The sequence below is a fragment of the Vanacampus margaritifer genome, chromosome 16 (assembly GCF_051991255.1).
Source record: "Vanacampus margaritifer isolate UIUO_Vmar chromosome 16, RoL_Vmar_1.0, whole genome shotgun sequence".
Lineage (NCBI taxonomy): Eukaryota > Metazoa > Chordata > Actinopteri > Syngnathiformes > Syngnathidae > Vanacampus > Vanacampus margaritifer.
The window spans coordinates 6,939,343-6,966,355 of NC_135447.1; the positions used below are offsets into that span (position 1 = coordinate 6,939,343).

Below are 27,013 nucleotides of genomic sequence, written 5' to 3' on the forward strand. Positions count from 1 at the left end.
TCATGTTTTCAGTTGTAATTTGTAGACTACGTGTAATGACAGATGAGGCTGTGGGAAATAAAGATGAACAATGGTGTCATTTAAATAGAGCGTATAAACGTGTACGTTGTAAAAATGCCGCCATAAGGTTGGAATTTGTGCAGTCTGATTCAAGGGCTCGAGGACGGGGACTGTTCAAGGTAGTCAGATGGTGCTAATATAATGGAGGGACTTAAATATGCAGGGTCCTGTGTCTGTGTCAAAGAGCTCCGCCTATGTCACTCACCTCCACTATCTCTTGAGAGTGAGCCCAACTGCCTGCGGTCCCAGAGGCTTTGCCAATATGAACAAGATCATATCACTGCTTCAGTATTCCCTGTGTCAGCACTCCTGATGATAATGTTGATGGTTCTGGGAATGGAGGACGACTATTATTGGAGGAAATCAATTAAGGAAATTAATGTCAGCTTTTACTGGGTGCTTCTTTTTTTTTTTTTCCATTGGGCGGCTTTAAGGTTTTCGCTCATCCACTCTCAAGCTTGTATCGAGCCAAATGCAGGCCAGGGAAGGTTAATGCATTTTTACTGTACTACTAGCTGCAACCCTCCTTCAAAAGCCCAAACTGACGCAAGAGCTTGTAGCAACCATCTGGGATCACAGTTGCAAAGACGATTGGATTCACGCTCACACACCGACTGAAAACGACTGAAAGCTATGCTTTTTGCAGTCTCAAAGGGCAAAGAATACTGAGACATGTTCACTGCTGTACATCTAATATTGCTCGAAATTGTTACCTCTACCACAAAGGTCATTGCCACCCATATTTTATTTTTGTATTTTTTTTAAATAGAAAATATCATTAAAAACGACCAGTGGTTCTTAACCTGGGTTCAATCAAACCCAAGGGGGTTTGGTGAGTCCGTCTCAGGGATTCGGCGGAGGTCAGGACATACACCCGACTCAAATGATTTGTGATGATACACCCTGCTTTGGCTATCATTGGCTGCAGGTGATCACGCTATTTTGCTTGGCCCATCTGTGCTGCAGGAGATTTGGTGCGCTCAGTAATCGACTTTTGGCTGTTGTGATGGTACGTCGTGATATTTCCTTATTTATGTAATGGTCGGACAAATATGTGCTATAGGAATTCATATGTGTAATAGCACATATGGTGTTCCACAGGGTTCAATTCTAGGGCCTATGCTGTATTCATTGTATCTAAACCCTATACAGTGCCTGTCTTAAATTTGAAAACAAAAAAATATATACAGTATAGTTTTGAATAAAGAAGTGCATGAAACTGGTCAGGTTCAAAACCTTGAACAAGGTTAAGAACCACTGTATTACACAAATGTAGTACCAGAAACATAAATGTATTCTCCACGCATCTCAGCATGTCGTATGTATATTTAGAGGGCCCTGTTTTCGTGCTCAGCGCGAGTCTACCACAAAGCGCAGTCTAATTGTGTACATGGGTGAAGTTTTCTTTCTTGTGGTATTTTTTGCTCAGGCATAATTGGGTGTTTGCACCATTATGGGGTGGAAATTGTGGTGATATAGACAGTATATATAATGTTAATATTTTCTTGTTTCCTACTGTTTGTTAGACTTGCAATTCTATTTCCTTTTCAGCTGTCTGATACTGGCTTGTACACATGTGTAGCAACCAGCTCCAGTGGAGAAACATCATGGAGCGCCTACTTGGATATTACAGGTATGCAACAGTAAACGTTCAACTCGTGTAAAAGAGTTGCCATGTAACTTTGCTTCATTTGCATATCGTTCTTTACTGTGGTATTCATATTATATATATATTTTTTTTATTTCTTTGTCAGATTCAACTGACCCCATTGACTTCCTGTCCAACAACCTGACAGCCCTACCGGGGCCGCCCTCCAAGCCAGAGGTCACTGATGTCACCAAGAGCAGCATTTCGTTGTCATGGGAACCGGGGCCAGAGGCTGGCTCCCCAGTGTCCTCCTATGTCATTGAGGCCTTTGGGTACGTCTGTGACCCATGGCCTTGAGCCATGTTTAGTGACCCCAAAAAAAAAAGCAGATGGGAGGGAGTTGGGGGTGTTTTTTCAAAAGCAAACTAAATAGTATTCCAAGTAGCCAAACATTTTACAGTAAGTATTCAACAAAAGTGATATTTACTTCTCTTTGAACGGTAATTGTTTGGCATTTAAGGATCACTTTAATCAGTACGTGACGAGTATTTTTTTTATGTATTTATTTAGTTGAATTCCTGACAACAAGATTGCAAAGCTGTTTCATCTTCATTGCAGAGTTTGCCCTGTGATGAGGAAAGGAAATATCTTTGTCGATTTCAGTCTTTTTATTTGACAGGATCTTTTTTTCCCCCCACCATTATTTTTGTTTAGTTTACCTACCCTTTGGTGTCCGCTTCAATCTTCTGTCTAGTATACGAACAAAAAAGAGTGTCTGCAGCTCATGCAAAAATATTCTTGCCTTTTCAAACAGTCAGTCCGTAAGTAACAGCTGGCAGACTGTGGCAGACCATGTGAGGACCACAGAGTTCACCGTCACTGACCTACGACCGAATACTGTCTACCTGTTTATTATCAGGGCAGTCAGTGTTCAAGGGCTAGGAGATCCGAGCCCCATGTCTGAGCCTGTGCGGACACAAGGTACCAAGAAAGAAAATTCGATAAGATTTATCTCAAACTCTTTGAGATAAACATTACAGTTTAATTTAAATTGCTTGCTCTTATCTTGTTCTTTTAGACATTAGTCCCACTGCACAGGGAGTGGACCATCGTCATGTGCAAAAGGAGTTAGGGGACGTGGTGGTCAGCATGCATAACCCCGTAGTTCTCAGCTCCACTTCGGTGCAAGTCACATGGACTGTAAGTACTCAGAGTTAGTTAGTTAGTGGATTTCACTTTCCTTTCTTTTCTTTGGTCCTTCCTCGGGTCTCCTGACGACCTCACGACTCTGGCTGGAAGTGTTTGGTTTAGGTGAATGGTATGGGATTTTTTAATAGGTTTTAGGCGAACTAATGAATACACACACACTCACATACACATACTCACCCACATACAAAATAAAAAAATAAAAAATAAAAATAAAAAAATTCATAAAAAGAGAGCAATGATGATGACATGTCAAATCGGTAAAATTACAGAATGAACAATACTGAGCTCTCCAAAAAAAAAAGGATACTGTTTCCTTCACGGAAGTGTCAAATTCATTTTTGTCATGGGCCACATTGTAATTTGGTTTCCCTATGAGGGCCATTATGACTGTAAATTCACAGCAAATGTATGATCACCTCAATTTTTTACATACACAAGAAATAGATAAATAACTAGTTTTGAAATCAAAAGCCGGTAAAAATTGTGTGTTCAACTGAATGGTAAGAAAAATGCTTGCCAAATCTCAACATTGTCAAAATTTTCTATTTAGCAAGAAACATAAAATCATCACACATTATTTGCCTTTGCGGACCACACAAAATAATTTGGCGGGCCAGATCGGGCCCCTAGACCTTGAGTTTGACAGGAGCTCTAAAAACAGACAAACAAATACAAAGCGAGAAATTCCCAAAACATGTTCCATTTGGATCACCGGTTCTCAAAATAAACTTAGCAAGCATTTTACAAAGTTCATTCAAGAAGAAAAAAATTCGATAGTGATGCTTGTACCACAATAACACATAAGCATTGTTTGAAAGCCCCTGTAGCAAAACAGTACTGTAAAGTATGACTAATTGATTATACCCAGTTACTTTTCTTTACTCTGCCTCCGCCAATTAAAAGAAAAATAATATGAGCCGTTATGGATCGAATCAGTTATTTTTCACCATTTTTCAAATTCCCTACAACAATCGCTTCTTGAATCCTAATTAAAATGTAATGAAGCAGGTGCAACGAGGGCACAAACTGAATTCTAATTAAAAACCTGAAACCTGAACCGTTTGTATGACTCCATCTCTTTTTTTTTCTGTTTTTGTTTTTTTTTTTTTTTTTTTTTTTCCCTCCATCTCATTTATGGACTATTCTCTCCGCCCAGGTGGACAATCCATCCCGATTTATTCAAGGCTACCGAGTTCTGTACCGGCAGACATCAGGGCTGCCCTCTCCAGGACCATGGCAGATCCAGGATTTAAAAGTCTCCTCACAGAGGGACATGACTCTTTTGGGCCTGAAGAAAGGAATTGTCTATGAGATTAAAGTGCGGCCGTACTTTAATGAGTTCCAGGGAGCAGACAGTGAATCCATGACAGCACGGACTATGGAAGAAGGTAAATGTTAGATATTATAACATTTTTAATACTTCATTTCATTTATTAACCATTGTTATACATTGTTAACATTTCAATTCTTTATATTAACCTTGTCGAAATGTTTTGTGGACGTGGATAGCAGGTGGTGTTGATCTCGGTATAATTTGACCTTAAGCTGGGACATATTATTTAGTCTAAAAAAATCCTTCTCAGCGTTTTGTGCGAAAACACATTTAGTCCTTGAAAAGAATCTGTCTCGAACATACGCCCACACTTGACTCTGTTTTCGCCATCGCTCATGGAAAAGTACCCAGAGAGTATGTTTTGTCTACAAATGAAAGAGAGGCGGTCGGTTTTAACTATAAGAAGCCATTTTACACGCGGAAGAGACCCATTCGGCACTCTGAAGTTCCACCTGTTATGTGATGTTCGGAGCATGTCACGATGTCCAGAGATCTCTGTTAGATTAAATTCATTTTTGCAAAGGTGTTTTTTCTTACATTAAATCTGTCTTCAAGTTTTGGAACACGCAAAGAGGACAAATATTTTCATTTTCCTCTTCATAAATAATTTTGATAATAGCACATTCTCTTTGTACTTAATTTAGCAGGAATAATGTAGTGTTCATTATGTTCACGCATGGGAAAAGATTTTTGTTTAAATGGTTCTAAATTAAGGTGGTAATAGATAATGGTATCTGAAGCACAGCCACCCACGGATCCACGTGGATATTGTACACAGTGTGTTAAAACAGGGCAGCACAGTCAGGGTTCCGTGACAAGCACAGACCTCTGTGGTTTGGCAGACGAGGGGGATGGGTGGGCATTTGAGGTGGGGGGCTTAAACTGCAGCCTTTGATATTGGCTCAAAATTGTAGTTGCTTCTTTTTGGACCCCTGCTGACATATGTCTGCCACAAACCAATACTAGACATGACCCGCTCTTCACTAACACACACACAAACACATATATTCAACTTTTAGTTTTTTTGTTTTTTTTTTTCAATCCAGGCCCAAGGTCGTCCCACAAGCTCCATGAGTCTTTCGCCATATCACACTCCTCTTAATCAGCAAAGAGATTTAGCTCAGGTTGTTAAGATTAATGGTGACTTGATGCTGGAAAATGATAGCTGACAATCCTTAGGCAAGAATCCAATCAAAACGTTTCCCCATGTAAAAAGATCAGCATATTCGATAACTGAGCTGGCTCTAGACAGGCTATTAGGAGAAATACCCCGGAAGGTGCTTTCCGTCACATTTGTTTTGCCCCAAAATTATTTCCGGCAGTTAATGCTTGATCAAATAAAAAGCGGTGTTATTTCCAGGGGACAAATCTGGCAACAGATCTACAGGCTGGCTTTCTGCTGGGTGTGACGATAGGCGGTGTATCTCCGAATGTAATTGCAACCTGGCCAGGTGCAGCATCAGCCCAACCGGGCGGGGGTCCAGCTCGCACCGAGAGCTCGTCAAGATAAGGCCGCTAATGTGAAAGAAATCTCCAACTTGCAGAATTTCTGTTTCATGGCAACACATGAGAGACAGCCAATCTGGGATTTTGAACACGCGTGTCTGCAAAAAAAAAAAAAGAAAAGAGAGAGGGAGAGAGAAACTTACCTCACTGGAGCCCAATTAAAATGGCCACACGGGATTACTGGAGGATTTTTCCAACTGATGTAGCAATTTTAGTTCCTTGGGATCCTGGAAAAAGGGTATTAGGAGACAGAAAAAAATGTCCGTTAATCTACAGCCAGAAATGGATTGCACAGCAGAAATGTTAAGAAAACATTTATTATCTGCCACAGGCAGATATTCAAAAGGACACTGCATTTGTGGAACCTTGCAGGGGGGGCTCTGAGGACTAACAGAGCAAGCACATGGTCAGGTATCCAACTCAAAATCCAAAGTTAAAATTTGAATATATTACTGCCATGTGGCTGATGTTGGCAGTAAGGAAGGGAGACAATTGTGATACTCCCCATTAACATCACAAATGCCACATGTGGGGGCGGGGGCGTTTGCTAATTCATGTCTCAAGTAGCTTACGTGATGGGCTCATTAGTGCAGCAAGTTATGTTTACCAGATTGCAGCCTGCAAAGCAGCAAATTAAGCAGCTTTAGCACATTTGGTTCTAGTGGCACAATGGGTACCATTTGATTGGGATGCACTGTGCCATGCATCGTTTAGATTGAAGTATCAGCTGTGTATTTATTTGCAAGCACAGACTCAGACCAAAAAAAACCCATCTAGCCATTCACATTAACTTCAGCAAGTAGCACTCGAATTGATTTGCATCTTGCGCTTTTCCGGGAGAACAAAACACGTCAAAGTCCAAATGATGAAAAATACATTTTGATTAAATGGTTCAGCATCATCTATTGAAATGGAAAGTACAGTTGTTAAAAATATTTAACTTTTACTTTAAAACATCCGAGTTCTGATAGATATTATAACATTTTTAATACTCCATTTCATATATCAACCATTGTTACACACTATTAACATTTTAATTCTTTATATTAACCTTGTCGAAATGTTTTGTGTCCTGTGCAGAGCAGATGGTGTTGATTTCGGTATAATTTGACCTTAAGCTGGGACATACTATTTAGTCTAAAAAAGTTCCTTCTTAGCGTTTTGTGCGAAAACACATTTGGTCCTTGAGAACAGAATCTGTTTTGAACATGCACCCCTGGCTCTGTTTTCGCCATCTGCTCACGGAAAAGTACCAGAGAGTATGTTTTGTCTACAAATGAAAGAGAGGAGGTCTTTTAACTATAAGAAGCGATTCTACAGGCAGAAGAGCTACATTTGACGCTCTGAATCCCACCTGTTTAATTGATGAATTAGAGGCTGTTATCTGTCCAGAGATCTCTGACTGATTAAAAATCATTTTTGCAAAGGTGTATTTTTCTTACATTAAATCTATCTTCATTTTTGGAACACGCAAGGAGGACAAAATAATTTTATTCCTCTTTCAGTTCCAAAGTTTGGATTTGGTACTCACTTTTCCACGCCCACTCAAATCCTCATTTTACTCACTACCAATTCCTGAACAGCCCTAGTGAATATTTATTCATGTTAGACTCATTTGTGACCTTCTTGCTCCTCTTTTACAAAACATGGAATGGTCTGAAATGGTCAACTCACAATGAGCATTTTGCCGTGCAACCAGGTGGCGGACAATACAATCACATCATGGCCCACCTACTTTGCACATCTCTGCAATGTTGTGCATATATCAATGCTTTGCCTACAGATAGCATTATTATTTTCTATCTTTTTAATTGGGTTTCAGCTAATCATTTTGCCTAACACAGTTTGGAGCAACACAAAGGGTTTAATGGAAACTGTGGGCCCCAAGCAGTTTAGTAGTCCATTCTTAGAAGATAATGTGGTAAATTGCATAGATTATAGCGTTGGAGCCCTGCTGCCCACGATCTCATTATATCTCCAGTCCGCCCATGTGGGTCAACAGGCCAGGTAAAACTACATGTAAGAATTAATTTGAATTTTCCTTGCGAGGCATTGCATGGCTAAAAAGATAACACGCAATGACCATTTCTATTTATTTTCCAGTGAATCATTTGCTTGGAGTCTTGGGATTGTTTACCGTCTACATTTAATTTATTTTTCTTTTTTTCTTTTTTTAAGATTTTGCATTGAAAAAAAAGCATCTCTGAGCATTCACATTTAATTTTGTATATAATCCATTTAATGTTCATGTTTCTTTTGTTCCATTATGTGACCCATTAGCACCAAGTGCACCCCCACAGCAAGTGACCGTGTTGACGGTAGGAAGCAATAATAGCACCTCCATCAGCGTGTCATGGGACCCTCCACCCTCTGACCAACAGAACGGCATCATCCAGGAATACAAGGTAGACTCATCGGCCCATGCGCTTGACAAAAACATCCCCCATACTGTACATTTGAATATACTGTGTAACCTTCAAATGGATCCTGTCAATCTGTTTGTCTTTGTCAGATCTGGTGTTTGGCTAACGAAACCCAGTTTCATGTCAATAAGTCTGTGGACGCGACCATCCGTTCGGTGGTTGTCGGGGGTCTGCAGGCTGGGGTGCAGTACCACGTGGAGGTAGCTGCAAGCACCAACGCAGGGGTGGGGGTCAAGAGCGCGCCCCAGATCATCATCTTGGGTAATCCACTCGCACACGCACGTACACGCAAACCTGGAGTCAGGATAAAAATGACCTAATAATGGGGAGACCAAGGTGTCCATCACAGTTTGGGGCCTGAGAAAATGATTTATCAATTTAGCACCCTGCAGAAAGAAGATTGCTCTTTACACTGTAGACATATACTGAAAAATCAATAATGGTTCATTACATGTAGTGTTTGGTAACACTGCCAAGTACTGTTAGCCATATCAATAATCCACTACAATATATGGACTGCAGTCACTAACAAAGTTAGTCGAGAGTGATTTTTATTTTTTCTTGCTGGATCTTATCAGCCTATCCCTTCTTATAAAATAGCAAAAGGATGCTGAGAGTATATAAGCCCAGAGTCAATATTGGAGCCCAGGACAGATGCTCCTCATCTATGACTTTTGACTGATAAATAATAACAGCCTTAACAGACAGGGCAAAGGAAACACAGGCCTGTGGGCTGGGGCTTAATGACGTGTGTGTGTGTGTTTGTGTGCCCGCGTGCGCATGTGTGTGTGTGTCAGGATTGGGGGTTCCTGCCGGAGACTGTGAATCTAATTTCACAGCACAGTAGCTGCAACAGAAAATCAAACTCTGTCAGAGCTGCTCTGTCAATCTCATGTCTTTTAGGCTCAACTTGATAAGTGCACTGCTGAATTGATTAACTCTGCCTATATATTGGGTGCACTGATGCTGTTTATTTTAGTTATTTATCTGAATGTAGTTATTTTAGATGTTTTTTTTTTCCAAGGCCCCAAGGTTTTTTGTTTTGTTTCGTTAGATGTTAGTTTGGTTAGTGACGTGATTGATATGCACGCATGTACCTCGTCAGGATCAACTACAAAATCCAATAAGATCCAATTTAAAAAATCAACATTTCTGCTACTCAGATGTCTTCCCACATTCCACAAACATTGTCTCCACGTGCTTTGTGATCTGAAGTTAAACAAAACCCAAAACGTAATCATAATGTAGCAAATTTAACAACATGAGAAGATAAATGTAGTTGAAACCCAAACTACACATATATGGGCAATAATAATAATAATAATAATAATAATAATAATAATAATAATAATAATAATAATAATAATAATATAATGATGATAATAATAATAATAATAATAATAATAATATTAATAATAATAATAATAATAATAATAATAATAATAATACACTACAAAAAGTATAAAGCAAATTATTATTATTATTGTTTTATGTATTTATGTAAGTATGTATTATTTTGTGTATGTATGTATTTTACTACTACATCTGGAAACTAACAATCTTGTTGAAAACCTCCTCTGTGTAACGCTGACCCATGTATTTATGTTTTTTTTTAATTTATTGATTGATTGTTTATTCAATTCTGCCATCAAACACAATATGCTCATCACAATGCTCAACAAACATACTAATCGGTGTCAGAAAGGGCACAGGCTGAAGAAAAGCTTAAAATACATTTTTGAAATATTTCTCCTTTCCGTGTGATTGTGCGTTGGGGGTCCCCAGGTGCAGAGCAGAGGGACGTAATGACGGGATCGGAGGGCAACAATAGCATCTCGGATGTGGTGAAACAGCCGGCCTTCATCGCCGGTTTGGGCGGAGCCTGTTGGATTGTTCTCATGGGCTTCAGTGCCTGGCTGTACTGGAGGAGAAAAAAGAGGAAAGGACTCAGCAACTATGCTGGTAAAAATCCATTTACATGGTTCTGCATCAATACAGAATCGCAACGCTCATTTGGTCTCTCGTCCCAATGAGACTTTTAACGTCATCACAGATTTGACTCCATTTGAGCTGGCTAAAAGGCGGACTGAGATAAATATATTCAACACTGGTGGAAATAGGCTGTATTTACTTTTCTCCACTGTGCATTGGTGTGCATCAAATGTGCCACGCTTCATCAGCAGCGTGCTTCAGCGCTGTCATACATTCGTGGGAGATAAGTCATTTAACATCACCTCCCATTATCAGACCCTTGACAGTGTTGTTTGCACATTAACGTGAATCGCATCAAGATTTATGGATGAAATATATATTTTTAGCCTTTTGGTGAGCGCTGTGGGCCGTTATTATAATTTGTATTCCGGTCACTTGTTTTACGGGTTTAAGAGGGATTTACATGATTAATGCTGCATCTCTGATCCCTTTTCTCTAAATAAATTAAAAATGGGGTGTTTTTGAGGAATTGTAATGAATGTGTCTATACTAGTTAGTAATGCTAATCACTAAATGTATGCTTTTATATAAACAATTGCATTTTTCCCAAATGACATTAATCAATTATTCTCACGTCAACAAGGCCACTTCATACTAAAATAGTTTGCTTCATCGAAATGAGATGTCATACTTTATCTTAGAGTAAACGTGATAAATCATGACTGGCCATCTGGCATACAGGGTAGATGCCCGGTGGGCCGGTGTCTTTTGGGGCTGATGTGGTGCTATTCAATTATTATTTTACTCCATTTTACCAAAAATTCCAGGGCTGATTATTTGTGCCAGTCCAGCCCTGGAAACACAGAATTTCCTCAATAGCTACAGTAAATATGTTCGTAAATATATTGACTGTTCATATGTCAGATTTATGCATGACTTGAATCTGTGATCTCTTTCTAATATGGATTATTCTTATTTTGTCATTGCAGTTCAGTCCTTCACTTTTACCCGAGCAGGTACGCTTTTAAGATGTGTATCAAAAATTTTGCTTCCTACCTTAATTCAAAATGGCGGCAATAGAGTTTTGTGTATGCTAATGTCAAATTGACTTGTATTTTTCCCCTCTTTATTCTCATATTAGTCACATTCCAAAGAGACAGAGGTCTGATCAGAAATGGAAGGTAAGAGTTGTTTTTACTTTCTATAATATAAAAACTTTCAGGCTACCGAAATAATTTCTTGCGTTCTGAATTACAATTTGATTAGACTTTCCAATCTTTCCTCCTCACATCAGTGTATGATTTTCACTATTGTAGTGTATACTTGCCGATCATCAATCACCCTTTTCTTATGATTGCTACTAATTAATGAAGGCAGGCTGCTGTTCTTCTTCACTGCTATTGTAAGGACGAATGGAGAGGTCATGAGAGGACGGGAGAGGTGATGAATGTGCAATTAAAAAAACGTCAACCTATTTGACTTTGTTCCGGTTCGTAAAAGTTTGAAAGAGCAGCGTGCTGAACTCTCCACTCGAACCTGTACGATTTTCAAAATGGGGCTCGTAAGCAAAGGGTTGTATGTAATGAGTAAGGGCTCATTCAAAATAAAAATAAAGAAAAAATTGAAAGTTACCCACATCTTCAATTGATCACAAATAGTGTACTTTATTGTTGTTGTATTAATTTTTGGTTGGATTTAATGCAGACTTGCAAGTGAGGGCTGCAAAAACGTAGTAAGGACAATGAAAGGGTTTTAATCACAATCCCAATCTTAATTAGAATTATGTGCTTCCTAAAAATCTGAAATTAGGTCTCATAATGAGCGTTTCAATTCACCAAAAAGTAGGCAAATCAGTTTAGCAGAAAAGAAAATAGATAAGAAAGCACAAATCAGGCTGTGCCTGCTAAACAATCAGATCATTCCTTAGCCATGGCAAATGTTGCAAATGATGGACTAAAATAAACACCACAATGGATTAACAAACACACACACACACTCACATGCGTTGCTACATAATACTTGCATGTGCTTCTTTGATGTATGCAAATGCATGTATGTACTTGTGTCTTTTACAATGGAAATTATTGATATCATTTGTTAAACACCTTTGAGCTATCACCAAGTCAGCTGTAAACAATTCCCATGGTGCTTGGCGAGTCAGGCCCAGTGGAAAACTCAGTGTGTGCATTAAGTAAACATGGTACCAGGACACGTGAGGCACGCAAGTGTTTTATTTGATGTCATACTACATGCAAATGGTCTGTTCTCACACATTTTCTTTTCAAAAGTCAACACTTATATACATTACAACTGTATTTCACAACAACAAAAGAAACGGTGCATTTCCCGAGCCACTTAATGGTCTTTTTCTGTCTCTGTTGCCATGGAGACGAGGCAGCCACGTAGTTACGCTGCCAGAGGCGGTCCATGATTCTCAATTTAAAATGTAAATTTTTGTTGTGCTAAGGCTATAAAGCGGATTAAGTGTGTATTCAGGCCTGCCTGGTTTCTCCTGGGAGAGTTTTGGCTTGTGGAGTTTAAGGGGAGGCAGAAGTCTGATATATAGACCTGCCACGTTATGCCCTGCATTTTTTTTCACTCTTGTTTGTGCTTCAGGCTTTTCAATGGTAGAAAATATATTCACCGCAAGCTTTTTCCATTTGTTTCTAACACAGCAGGGAAAACAATATTATTAAAATGCCTGCTGATATTTATTTTATAGTATACTCTAAAAACAGTGGTACACAAAACAAAACAACAAAAAAAAACGACCCATTTTTTTGACCTAAATAAATCAAAATTATAATGAAATATAATTAATAAATAAATACTAAAATAAAAATATAGTATAAAATATTATACTGTATGTAGTAATATAAAATATAATTAATAACCCACAAAGCAACCCAATGTTTTATGTTATTTATGGCTCATGTATTTGATCCAACTTGAATTGGGTAAAAAATTAACCGGCCTTACATTTTGAGTTATTTAACCCAAAAAGTTGGGTCAATATACTGTATTATTAAACCACAAAGCAGTCCAATTTTTGGGTTGCTTTGTGGGCTATTCATTGGGCCCAACTTTTTAGGTGAATGGGGTAGATGCCACGGACTTCCGACATCTGGGTTTTGTTTCCGGCCTCTCATGGCCGCGTTCCGACACTTGCACCCCCCACCCCTAATGCGCAACCGAGGGGAACAAAGGCGGAATCGCACGAATTGGGACGCGGCCCACACGTCGCAAACAAGAAACAGAGCTGATGTGTGAAAACCATAAAGTCGGATTTCTCGCCTCTTCCATGGCATATACCCGATTGAATAACCCAATTGAATGGGCTCAAAAAATGAACTGACCCAACTTTTTCAGTTATTTAGCCCAGAAAGTTGGGTCATATTAAGTTAATAACCCATGAAGCACCGCAATTGTGGGGGTTATTTGTAGGTTATTCATTTGACCCAACTTGGAATAATAGAATAACCCTAATTGAAGTGGGTAAAAAAAAAGAACCAAAATAAAATCTGATTAAATTAATAACACATAAAGAGATCCATTTTTTTTTTAATAAAGTGGAATAATTGAATACCTCAACTGAATTGGGTCAAAAATGAACTGACCCAACTTTTTGTGTTAAATGACCCACTTGAATTAATTTAATAACCCACAAAGCAACCCAATTTTTTGACCCAAGTCTTTGTGTGAATTGAATGCCCCCAAAAAGTTTCGTCGGCTCCTTTCTTTTTTTATACACAATTTGGGTTAATTTGAACCCAACTGTTTTTAGAGTGTATGCCTCTAATGTGCTAATATCTTAATTATCTTCTCTGCGTCTCTCTGAATATCCATCCCTTAGTCGTCCAGGGCTTTTGAAAGCGGGTGACCCTGGACTACCATGGCTGGCGGACTCGTGGCCCTCCACAAGCCTTCCAGCAAACGGAGGATTGGGAAGTCCGAAAGGCAGCAGTAACTTTGGCCGAGGAGGTAAACATGGCTGGCTGACGGGAGTCACAGCTAGCATTGCCTGGTCCGACAGTTTTGATGTTCATCATTTGTTATTCACAGTGACAAGGCCTGACATTAAAACAAACACGCAGAGAAATTAAAAGTGCCTTTGAGGGCTATACTTTGCTAATGTGATTTGACAAGCCTGATATTTGGGATTAAATTTGTGCTATTACATTGACTTTTTGCCCCCTTTTTTCTCTCAAGCTCTGCTTTTTTTTTTGTGTGGTGAGCTCTTGAGAGTTTAATAAGGGCTTACATGCGTGCTGCGTTTACATGTATGTCAAGCTCAGGAGAGGTCTGGTCAGCTGCGGGGCTGAGCATCATCATGTGAACACTCCACCGGGTTTCCTCAGCATGATGCATGTTAATTATGGTTGCAGACCATCACTTCCATTCAAATCAAGTCTATTTATGAGCTGTTTTTTTTTTTTTTTTAACAAATGAGGAGAACAAGAGCAGCAGGGGCGCGTTAATGACCTTAAAGATTGTTAAGATCGTGTCATCTAATCTCGGAATGATCCCTGTAAACACCTCACTTCTTTGTCCCAGATGTATTACCATCTGCAGCGGTGGAGAAGACAGGCACCATGCTGTCAGATGGGGCCATCTACAGCAGCATTGACTTCATGGGGAAGGCCGGTTATAGTAGCCCAGTGCAAGATAGCCAGCCCACCCCTTACGCCACCACCCAGATACTCCAGTCTAACAGCTTCCATGAGTTGGCTGTAGACAGACCAGATCCCCGCTGGAAGTCTTCTCTGCAGGCCCAGCAGGAGATAGCCAACCTCGGCTACTCACTAACTGATCGACGCCCTGTCGCCGGTACAAATTTGTGTTTGTGTGTGTGAGTGCTTGAGAGAATTATACACAGAAAATGCAGAGGAACAAAATAATGCGTGGCAGTTCGTTTTTTTTAGATGTCAAATTCCTGCGAGGGAATTGGCAAACTCAACCACAGAGAGTGCAGAATTAAAAAAAAAAAAAGCGAATTTATTTACATATTCACTGCAAATGAACCCTAAGGATAGTGCTCTTAATTACTCTTCTGTCTTCATCAGAGTTCTACCCTGGGAGCTTATCTAGCCCAGAAATGTCATACAATCATGACGCATTTCTTTGGGTTAACTTGATTAGCAATGCATCAGCTTTATGAGTTATGTATGTATCTATATATACTGCGTTTGCATAGTCAGTGCAATCATGGAGGCATTTCTGTGCGCGCTTTTGTACTATTCACAATAAGCTTTGTGCTCAGCTAAATGTCACGACTAGCAGAGATAAAGTTAGCCTTATGGAAGAGCTTTGCCTCAGGTTTTGATGCCTATTTAAGAAATATCATAACATTTTGAAGTCAGCATACGCCATCAGCATACAAAATGAGTCCTGATGAATAAGAAAGGTTCGGATGGAAAAACCGAGACTTAAAGACACTTCTGCATCTGTATTATATTGTATTCACACAGATTTGTTAGCCTAGCCCCCAAAAGACTTTCACTCCCATCTCTTGTTGTCCACCCTTAGGTGCAAAGGTAGGGAAGAAAAAGAAGATGAAGGGTGGGACAAAGACCCCTAAATCAAATGGGACATGTTGGGCTAACATGCCCCTGCCTCCACCACCCATGCACCCTCTGCCTGGTACAGAGGTTGACCTTGACCATTACCCCCAGGAAAGCCACAGAGGAGGGTAAGATGCGTTCATGTCTCATCAGTTGACTCACACGCAAGCATGAAACCACAAGCACACTTCTGACCACCACCTGTGTCTTGGTATTGCAACAGTCTGATGGACTGGTTTTAATTATTAATGTATGGAAACTGGAGGTGAATATGTAAATATTATTTAACTAATATAAATAGAATTTGGGGCTTTAGAAAATTTTGTGAATTTTGTAAATGCGTCTAATAAATTAGATGGCTTGAATGATGAATGCAAGATTGAAGTTGGAATCGATCACATAATGTTAAAGGGACGTAAATGGAGGCGTGAATAATGTAGAATATGCCAATATGTCCTTATAAGTATTTTTATTTTTGGTGTGTGCAAAATTTTTTCATATTGAAAATCGCTTAAAAGGTGAATTGAATAAAGGGAATAGTTCAAATTTCAAATGGGAGTTATCTGAATCAGTTATTTTGAATGTGCCAGTGGAAATGAATTGTAAAGCATTGGGGGAAGTTCGGCCTCAATTGAAACGAATGAGAAAAAATGAGAAATGTTGAATCATGGGAAAACTGTGACATTTTTGAATAAATAACATGGGAACCCTAATGGAGTGAATTTTTATAATATGTTGAAATTTGAATGATGTGGATGAGACAAGTAATGCGGAAGGAGAAGTGTGTCAAAAGAGTGGGAGGAATAAAATCCTGCAGTGTGCGCCTGCTCAAGCTAGTTCATGTCCAGGCCCGTGTAAAGGTAACTCTTTACAGTTTTCCTGTGTTTTCGGGGCATGGCTAATAGTATCAAGATCCGGTCACATTTCAAGCGAAATTCTACACCACTGGAAACACCATAAACAAAAAAAACATTATCTTTTCTTCGCCAGCTACGACAACAACAGTTGGGCTCCGCCCCTCTCACTCCCATCCTACCGCCACCCGAGTTTGGACAATGACCATGAGGAGGAGAGGGGACCTACTCCACCTCTAAGAGGAAGAGCCTCCTCGCCGGCAACGGCAGCAGCTTACAACCAGCCTTCGTCATCATCCCTGAGCTCCGCCCACCATGATGAAATGCAGTCCATTTTGCAGGCACATTTGGATGAGCTGACCAGAGCTTACCAGTATGAAGTAGCCAAGCAAGCATGGTAAGCAGCAACACTGGCTTTAATTTAAGTTCGCGTAACTCCTAACGCCGCCTAGGCTGGAATTATGTATGCGTAAAGGAATTTGGTACGCTCAGTAGTCGACTTGTGGTTATTGTGATGGTACATCGTGTGATTTCTTTATTAGTGTAATTCCTCCATGCCAACTAAGTCGAGCAAAAAAAGAAAGTGGCTGGATGAATATGAGCAAAAGGATTTCACATGTATAACGGAACATATGGTGTTCTACAGGGTTCAATTCTGGGGCCTCTGCCGTTCTCAGTATATCTGCTGCCCATGGGTTCCATCTTAAAAAAAAACAGCACTGTTTGCACTGCAATTTGATGAATAGAGTATAAATGCACAAAACCATTAAACGTATAGAAAAATATTATGTATCAACAATGATTTAGAATCAAAAGAATCAGCATGATTTATGACACATAATGAAGGTAAACAAAATTCACAGTATACATATATATATATATATATATATATATATATATATATATATATATATATATATACCCAATATATTCAAGGGATATTTTTGAGTTAGTCAGCAATGCCGTTATTTATACGGCCACTTTTACTATCCTTTTAGAAGCGGCATCCATCTTGGACAGATGGGCATAAAGCCTATCAGATGGTGGATGCATTCCTACAGCGAGTGGCAGAATATATTGCACCCCCAGTGCTTAGCATGGAACTTATCTATGTTTCTTGACAGAGTTTAAAAAAAAACAAAAAAAACAAATACAAAATCTAATGGATCCATCTAATGGAGCCTTGGAAAAATGACAAAGTGGCTGAATACATGGCTTGTAATACATGGGTTTAGAATAGCTCTCGGTTCTGACATGAGTAAATAGAGTTGGTAATTAGGCATGCATCGTCTTAATGGTGGGATGTGAGCCGTCATGCAGCACAGCTGTAGAAGAGATAACAGCCATGTTGGTGACAGTCTTTGACCATCCAGATATCCCTTATCCACTCCATTTAGAACCCCACTGTTTGCATAGCACCCAACAGCATGTAATCAGTAACTGCAGACTTTTTGGAAGTGCACTCACTCTACGTACATCCTGGGTGTTATTTTTGTTTTATATTCAAACCATGTGTTAAGATTTCTTATGCCTTTTTAAGCATTAATATTCTTTTTATGTCTGGATTGTATCAGGCACATGAAGAGCAATTCAAACATGTCCAACACTACCATTCCTCCAATGGACTTCATGTCTTCAACGCTGGGATCAGATTTGGCCGACACTCGCCTCTCTGAAGACGAGGAGGAACAAAGATATGCTATGGCGTCAAAGAATTTATGCGGCTTCGAGTACACTCCTGGACACACGATGGATAACCTTGAAGTCGCAGGTATGTTTGCCAAGGCTGACACTGAGAGGGCAGACTAACAACTTAGGCAGGATTTACACCGCAGGTCTAAAAAGGCTAATTTGGATTTAGTGCAGACATTAGATTGCTTTTGTTTGTGTTGACATGTCTGGGTGTATTCTGATTATGTCAGCTCACATTAACTGGGTTGAGCCAATCTGTTTGTTTCCTTGGCAGTCACATTGACCGCTTGTCACGTGGGGGATTTCGTTGTGGTGGGGGGGGGGGGTGCAGGCAAAAGGCAGGTGGACATGAGGGTAGGAAAGCAGGCGAGGTAGGGGAACCCCGATTGCAGGATAAAAAAAAAAATCTGTAATACCTAGTCCAAAAGAAGAGATACATTATTTATTTATTTTCCTGGAGAGCTCAGTATTGTTCATTCGGTAATTTTACCAATTTGACATGTCATCATCATTGCTCTCCTTTTTTTTTTTTTTTTTTGGGTATGTATTCATTAGTTCACCTAAAACCTATTTTAAAAAAAATCCCATACCGTTCACCTAAACCGAACACTTCCAGCCAGAGTCGTGAGGCCGTCAGGAGACCCGAGGAAGGACCAAAGAAAAGAAAGGAAAGTGAAATCCAGCACCGACCAGACACCACCCACCAGGCCACCAACCAGAGTCCTTCACCAACCCCATTTCCTTGTGGTGGGGTGCAGGCAAAAGGCAGGTGGACATGAGGGTAGGAAAGCAGGCGAGGCAGGGGAACCCCAATTGCAGGATAAAAAAAGAAAATCTGTAATACCGAGTCCAAAAGAAGAGATACAAAGTGAATGAAGAACACAGGGGACAGATCCATTACTAATAATGGGACATTTGAAGCCAAGGCTTTGAGGAGAGTACCAAGTTAGGAAGGCGTGTGCAAGAAATTATCCTGCTTTGATGGACGAGCCACCCAAGTTTGGTATGGGCCGGACGCACAAAGTAGGGGAAGACAACACCGAGTAAGGTGCGCAAAAGGAACATTTTAACCCTGGAGAACCCAATAACCCTTTTCTTCTTTGAAAAATTATGAATTATACATTAAATGACTGCTATAAGTTCACTGAACACCAAAATATATGATTTTTCAATTTTAAGCCTTGCTTTTTGAACTAGCTCAGAGTTGCTAATTTATCAAAATATATATATAAAACATACTCCTAGGCATTCTGTAACATGATATGAAATAGATTAACAAGATGTTTGCTGAGAAGATGGTTTTGTTTGGATTGATATCCAGCTCAACAAAACAGCATGTTGTCAGCCATCTTGTCACCACCACTCTGGTTCATGTAAGTGCAATATTCATCCACTAGATGGCCCCATGCAGGGGTCAGAAGTGGCACTCTGGACTTTTGAAGTTAAATTTGTAAAAAAAAAAAAATTTAAATGGTCTTTGTTATTTGAGTAACATAATTTATAAGGGCCAAATTTGACCCTGTGGGTTCTCCAGGGTTATATTAGCTAAGGCTAACTTCATTAACAATTGTACAAACTGGAAGTCTTGAGGTTACGAGGCCGTCAGCAGCGGCATCAAGAGCCGGCGGCGGAGGAGCAAGCGAAGGTGGAGCCGCACAATGTGCCGGCTTTTAAACTGTATGTCCCGGCTACAGTGTGGGCAGGTTGATTGATGATCTATGGCACCTGCGTACAGGAGGATACGGAGGAGCGATCGTCCCCTTAAAGACCCAGAGTGGGAACAGCTTGTATGGACTTACTGAAAACCACGAGGCTAAAAGCAAATGAAACAACGGATAACATGGGAAACCGAAATAATTCATTTTGCGTTGTTTTTTTCTTTGATAAAACTGCAGAGATTTGTGTGTTGGTGGTGATAGTTTGTTTTTTTTCGGACTTGCGTATTGTTAATTGGTTTGCAACTTTTACGACTGTTAGTAGTAGTGATAGTCGTTAGCCACTTTCGTGCTGCATTTCCAGTAAATATGTGCATTTGAGGCAGCAAAACTAGTGAGTTCTGAATTAATCTTGGAGTTCAGCCATCGGGGATTTCGAGAGTTTCGGCCAATGTCCGTCATTTTGGCCTACACCCCCACTCCCCTGCTGACGAATATTTTCCCCACGCTGAATTTTGGTTCCAGTCCGACCCTGCCACTTGACGATGTACTGTGAAAAGTAGTTCAATAACAATGAAGCAGATTCATAGCTGCAGGTATATGAAATGTAGCATGCAATAATATTGCCAGATATAGAAAAATAGCGTATTGCATCAGAAATGCTCTTGGATGGCACAAACACGTGATGACTTCAAATATAACCTACATTTGTCTTCTAAGGTATTCACATTCAAATGAGGTTGCTTTCTGTCACTGTAAATGTTTGAAAAAGTGCCATTCTGGCAGATTGTTTCCTTGAAGTTATTTGAGTAAAGACATCAAAACCATCACACTGTATATATAAGTGCAGCGCACTACTGAAAAGTTTTAAATTTAAGAAAGGATGCATTTATAAATAGGATTCCTTTTTTTAGCAAGAAACATGACAGCGTCTCCCACAGGGCTTAAAATACACATTTTTTGACTGCATTGTTTGATAGGCTAATAGGAGGACTCGTACTGTATCTTCAATATGTGTTTTTATCGCTTAATATGCCATTGTGGGGCAAAATGCAGATCAGTGGGACTAAAAATAATCACAAATATTGCCGATGCAAACATTAATTATTGTTGGTTCGGCTGTCACTTTCGGTAAGTGGCTGTATCACTGTGAACAAAGCCAGAATGTTGGCAGGATGTCCATAGAGGATATCATCATGCACAAGTGTTTTTTTTATTTTTTTCTCTAAACATATTCATATCCATGTGAGTAATGTTCATTTTCATTTGCAGGTAAAGTCCCACAGCTGTGTCGTTCAGACAGCTCTGGTGCAACCGATCGTGGCGCACAGAACACGCATAGCCTCGGTCACAAGAGGGCACAGCTAAATGGCCTCAAATCTCAGACAAACAAGGTCGGAACACTGCCAAGACGAAAAGACACCAACCAAGAAGGTAAGCTAAGTCTTTCTGGGAAAAAAAATAAAAAATCGGATTCTGACTTGTCCATCTGCCGTCCACTCAGCAACCCATGGGCCTCAAGTGAAAGGCCTTCACAGCACCGGTTGCCGCATGAACAGCTCATGGGGGAGTGCAGCCTCAAACCCTTCAGAGGAGTGCATGGTGACCGTGTCCACGCTCGAGCGGCAGCATATGGGTACCTGGGGCGACACCTCGACATCCAACAGGGCTACGCTTAGTCGGGCTTCCCACAAGAGACCCGCCGCAGAAGCCTCCCACAACGGGCATCTTCTCACAAACAGCAAAGAGAAGAGGGATCACTGTAAGTGTCAATCTTTTTTTCTTTTTTTTCTTTTTTTCTCTAAGGAGAGCTCAGTATTGTTCATTCGATTTGACATCATCATTGCTCTCCTTTTTAAAAAAAAAATAAATAAATAAATAAAAATGTTTTTTTTCTCTTTTTTTTTTAAATATATATACATATATATACATATACACACATATATATATATATATATATATATATACACTTTTTTTTTGTATGTGGGTGAGTATGTGTATGTGTGTGTGTGCGTGCGTGCGTGCGAGCGTGTGTGTATTCATCAGTTCACCTAAAGCCCATTAAAAAAAATCCCATACTAATAATATAATATAATAATAAATTGCCAAATGCAGAAACATCAATGTAAGATATCACGATGTGGTGGCTCTCGCTAACAGACAGAATTAAGTAACCAGAATTAGGTTAAAAAATTCTATATACGTAGACCATGTTTCTATAAATTTTGATATTTGTTTTTTATTTGAGGCAGATATTTTTTCCATTAAAATGTGATTTATGAGGAGGTTAGACCATTAGTCGATATTCAGAGTTTGTTTATTTTTCCAGTTAACAAGAATTGTTTTTTTTGCGATAGTAAGGGCTACAAGTGTAGATTGAAATTGTTTATGTGGTAAGTCAGTTGTTGTTAGGTCACCTAGCAAACACAAGTTTGGAGATAAAGGTATCTTACAGTCCAAAATAGCGGAAAGTTTTTCTAAGACTTTAGTCCAGAAATACATAACCGGAGTACATAACCATAAAGCATGAACATAAGTGTCTGTAGTGTTTTGTAAACATTGGAGACAAATGTCGGAGTCTGAGAGTCCGATTTTCTTAATCATATATTGAGTAATGTATGTTCTGTGAATACTTTTATATTGGATAAGTTGTAAATGTGTGTGTTTTGTCATTTTAAATGCGTTTTCACAAACTTGAATCCAAAAGTCAGGTTCCGGTGCTACAGACAAGTCTGTCTCCCATTTCGAGATGGGTAAAGACATTTTATCAGTATATGAAAGTAGCTTATATATTTTTGAAAGTTTTTTTGTTGTTGTCGGAGAAAGCTTGTTAATATCTTTAGCTAAAACAGGCGGTTGGAGCGTACCCCGAAGTGTTGGAATTTTTTTCTTTATCATATTTTTAACTTGTAGATAATGTAAAAAAATTCTGTTTTTTATATTGTATTTTTAGAGCAAGGATGTATATGATATAAACATATTATCTTAGAAGCGATGGTGGAGATGTGTAATTCCTTTCTGCTCCCACACACCTAAATAAAACGGTTGGTTGTTAAGTTGAAAGTCGGGGTTATGCCATAGGGGAGAAAGCCCAGAATTGAACCCTGTAGAACGCCATATGTTCCGTTATACACGTGAAATCATTTTGCTCATATTCATCCAGCCACTTTCTTTTTTTGCTCGACATAGTTAGCGTGAAGGAATCACACTAATAAATAAATCACACGATGTACCATCACAATAGCCACAAGTCGACTACTGAGCGTAAGAAATTCCCTTACGCATACATACACAAAAGATACATAATCTCCAATAATTCAGCATACCAAGACATAGTGGTCAATTATATGCTTCAAAATAAAATTCCAGCAAACACACTTCCTTGTTTCAGCTTCTGCAAGTTTAATGGCCATTTATCCTACTTTTGCAAAGCGTGTGGAAATATTGCAAACCCCCGCCAGTTTTTTTTTTTTTATTACCGTAAGGCGAAGATGCAGTAAAAGCAATATTCTTGCTGAGATTTCATATTAAAGCGCCGTTCTCTTGCTCTTTCAGAGTCTGTCGGATGCACGTCCCTGGACACCTTGTTTCTAAGTGCTCTGAGATTGTCTCTCCGCGTCGTGTGACTTGAAATGATGATTGGAAGCTGCAGAGGAGTCAAACGAACATGCAAATGAAAATACAAGAGCTGTAAATGTCATGTACAGGACACAGACATCACCAGTCTCACAGTGTTCCCTTCTTACCCCCTACTTCAAATGAGTCAACTGTATGGCCACTGCTGTTATGTATCACTCGGTGTACGACAATTCACGCAGAGGAGATGAAGAAGAAAACTCACAACAAAAATGACTAATTAAAACGAAAAAGGACTTGCATAATGTGTAAATATATTTTCTATGTATCTGTATACTTTGCTTTTGCTTTGCTATGCAAGCTACCCCTAATATTGTCTCTCTCTCTCTTTTTTTTTTATGACAGTGACTCATTTTTCATTGGCGCTCGAACCATTTGCTTATCTTGATGAAGCTACTGTATTGTTGTACTTTGCACAGAGCGTTTTGGTGAAAATAAGCACAATCCCATTTTCAGCAAAGCCGCAGAGAAGAATCATAATGTTGAGGAATACTTACTGGGGCTGTGCTGCACTTGTTTCCAAAACATCCCATATAGGTTGAGTATTATAAAGGGAGCAACACAGGTGATAATGTGGTTGTAAAAAGCCAAGAAACTGTGTTATGTACTATTTGCTGTGAATTTTATTATGCATTATACTAACAATGACTCATTGCAAACAGTTCCACTTTTATGGTCACAGAGAGGATTCATCACCTGTGATATCCAAAGCAAGGCAAATGGGTACAGTATGTGTCACTTCACTCGCATTACTTTAAAGTATGTGCATATAATATACAGTATATATATATATTTCTTTCTTTTGGTAATTCGTTTTCAATTGCATACAGTGCAATATTCAAAATACAATGCTGCCATTATGGATTGTAATGATCTTTTTCTAAAGACAGTGGGATCTTCTAAATTAAACACAAGATGTTCGGTTATGCTGGTCAATATCCAATGTCAACAACCAAATGTTTTCCAATGAAATTGCATTTGGAATACTTTGTTGTAGATTACTGTCGGCAATGAATTGTGACATTACCCTAACCCTAATGATAGATTTTTTTATTTTATTTTTTTTTAAGGCTGATGCAGATTCCAATATTTGGCAGAACAAAATTCCAATAACCAATTAATCAGCCGATTAAAAAAAAAAAATAATAATAATAATAATAAAAACTAAAAACAATACAATGATTTGCAAGCCATTTGCAATCAATATACAACTGAGTACACGACAAAGGTAAAATATGAAATGTTCAAACTGATCAACTTTATTGTTGTTTTGCAAATATTCCTCATTTTGAATTTTTGATGCCTGCAACACGTTCAGAAAAGCGAGGACAGGGGCATGTTTACCACTGTGTTACATCACCTTTCATTTTCAAAACACTCAATAACCGCTTTGGAACTGAGGACACTAATTGTTGAAGCTTTCGAGGTGGAATCGTTTCCAATTCTTGCTTGACCTACTACTGAAGTTGCTTTACAGGCCACAGCTTCCGTTGTTAGATTTTGCGCTTCATAATGTGCCACACATTTTCAATGGCAGACAGGTCTGGACTGCTGGCAGAGTTGAAGTTATACTATATGATTTAGTAGGAATTTGTACAAAAGGAATGCCAGATAATATTCCAGTTTGTATGATTTCCAACTAAATTTGCATGAGATCATGTCGTGCTTTGATGTTGCCAGTCATATGAAGATTTTTTTTGTGGATTTATACCATCATTTTAACATGATGGTTAATGTTGTCAAATTCGGAAGTTTTTTATTTATTTATTTATTTTATTTATTTATTTATAATTTTTTTTTTACTATTTTAGTTTTGGATTGTAATTTCTGGTAATGGCTTCTGCACCAAGGAATATTCACCTGCCAGACTGGTTTGCCCTCAGGAATACACATTCACATACAGTAGGGCCGATTTTCAATCCTTTGATGCAAAATAAAATGTCTATGTGGAAAAAAAAAAAAAGTGTTTCCTTCCCTTAATGCCGCCTGCCATTCAACACCATTGGAAATTGCTCCGATGAACTGCATATGTATGTAACTAATTCAGTTCTGTATTTGTATTATTTAGTCAATCTGAAGCAAAACCAATGACGGATCTTTTATTCAAAGTAATTCAGGAATGTCTGGTTTAAAACCAGAGGCTGTATATGCAATTCTAATTAGTGTTCTGGTTTGGCCTGACTTTATTGATCTACTGTTATTTCATTCCTTAAAAGCAGCTTATGAAAAATTCATCCACAAGGCTGACAAATGCAAGTGCTATAGTAGAATTTAAAATGCATCATCACACGCTCACTTTGTAAAAAGGCATCACAATGAATGTGATTTTGCACAGCCTCGTCCAATACAAGCTCTGACTGCCACACTGTATAAATACATAAAGATATCCCAAAACACGATTTAGCCTCGGCTGTCTCATGAACTTTCTTTTGGCACGTTTGCAATGACGTGGTTGAAAAATCCCATCGCTTCCCTTTAAACAGGAGCCAGGAGAGATTTGCTTCGGTTAGCTTGAGGCTATCCGTGAAAGCCTGTCAATAGCAATGTCTTGAGAGACTTGATCGACCAGGATCTGCAGATATTGTACAAAAACTGAGAATTACCGATTACACCTCACTGATGCTTTAAATCCAGTTTGGTTGTGTTTTTGTCTGTCACAATATGGCTGACCAGTTCCCATCCATTCCATGGAGACACAACGGGCATTAAATCGGTGCTTCTCAAAAATTACTTATTCTTTTTTTCAAATTCAAGATATAGAAATAGGGTTTACTGGTGAACAAAATGAACAGTGAGATCTGATCAACAGAGGCCCCAGAATTGAACCCTGTGGAACGCCATACGTTCCGCTCGACATGTGAATTCATACTGCACATATTTGTCCGACCACTTTCTTTTTTCTTTTTTTTTTTGCTCGACACAGTTAGGATGAAAGGACTACAATAACAAAGAAATCACACGACCTACCATGACATCAATCACAATTCGACTACTTAGCGCACCATAGTGGGTGTGTCTTGACCTCCGATGAATCCCTGAGACTCGAGCATTTTTTTGTTACACACAAAAATAAGTGAACATTTAACATTCCCGTTATGTTGAAATGAAATGTTGGAAAACTTTATATAACTTTATAAACAAAGCTGTTTATTGTGGAGAGTAAATCGAGGCACAACCCACCTTCGTTTCCTCATCTCATTATTTACCGCATCTCCACAATTGGTGACCCCGACGTGAAAATTTGGGAAGGCTATTTTCTATGTTTAAAAGTAAAAAAAATTCAACACGTTGAAAATTTGAAAAGTTGTTTTAAAAAAAATTTGATTTTAGGGCATTTGAACAAAGTTGAATTTTTAAAATTCTGACATTAATATATAACGTTGGCTCCAAATATCGGTTATCAACCCCCTTGACTACTAGTAATCGGTATTGTATCTATCACTTGGTCTTGGTATTGGTCTATCACTAATGTAAAGTCATTGGAAGAAACCCACAAACTCTAGCTCCATCAGACGTTGTATTTCTCAATATAATAAACTTGACCTCCCAACTTTTTGCAAAACC

General features: G+C 39.0%; 1 protein-coding gene across 1 annotated transcript in view; it reads left to right on the forward strand.

The window, feature by feature from the left end:
• The window catches only part of LOC144036185 (roundabout homolog 2-like), an 86,786-nt gene extending 61,374 nt beyond the window's left edge, over positions 1–25,412 (forward strand). Inside the window, exons 10-27 of the mRNA XM_077546602.1 lie at positions 1,612–1,693; positions 1,815–1,980; positions 2,463–2,629; positions 2,727–2,848; positions 4,014–4,245; positions 7,977–8,101; positions 8,209–8,380; positions 9,905–10,081; positions 11,041–11,067; positions 11,193–11,232; positions 13,905–14,032; positions 14,606–14,878; positions 15,578–15,740; positions 16,603–16,863; positions 18,041–18,237; positions 21,086–21,247; positions 21,318–21,575; positions 23,369–25,412. Of these exons, the coding sequence (XP_077402728.1) occupies positions 1,612–1,693; positions 1,815–1,980; positions 2,463–2,629; positions 2,727–2,848; positions 4,014–4,245; positions 7,977–8,101; positions 8,209–8,380; positions 9,905–10,081; positions 11,041–11,067; positions 11,193–11,232; positions 13,905–14,032; positions 14,606–14,878; positions 15,578–15,740; positions 16,603–16,863; positions 18,041–18,237; positions 21,086–21,247; positions 21,318–21,575; positions 23,369–23,370 (2,754 nt within the window). The 3' untranslated portion in view covers positions 23,371–25,412. The remainder of the gene's footprint in view (positions 1–1,611; positions 1,694–1,814; positions 1,981–2,462; positions 2,630–2,726; positions 2,849–4,013; positions 4,246–7,976; positions 8,102–8,208; positions 8,381–9,904; positions 10,082–11,040; positions 11,068–11,192; positions 11,233–13,904; positions 14,033–14,605; positions 14,879–15,577; positions 15,741–16,602; positions 16,864–18,040; positions 18,238–21,085; positions 21,248–21,317; positions 21,576–23,368) is intronic.
• Positions 25,413–27,013: the final 1,601 nt, after the last annotated feature.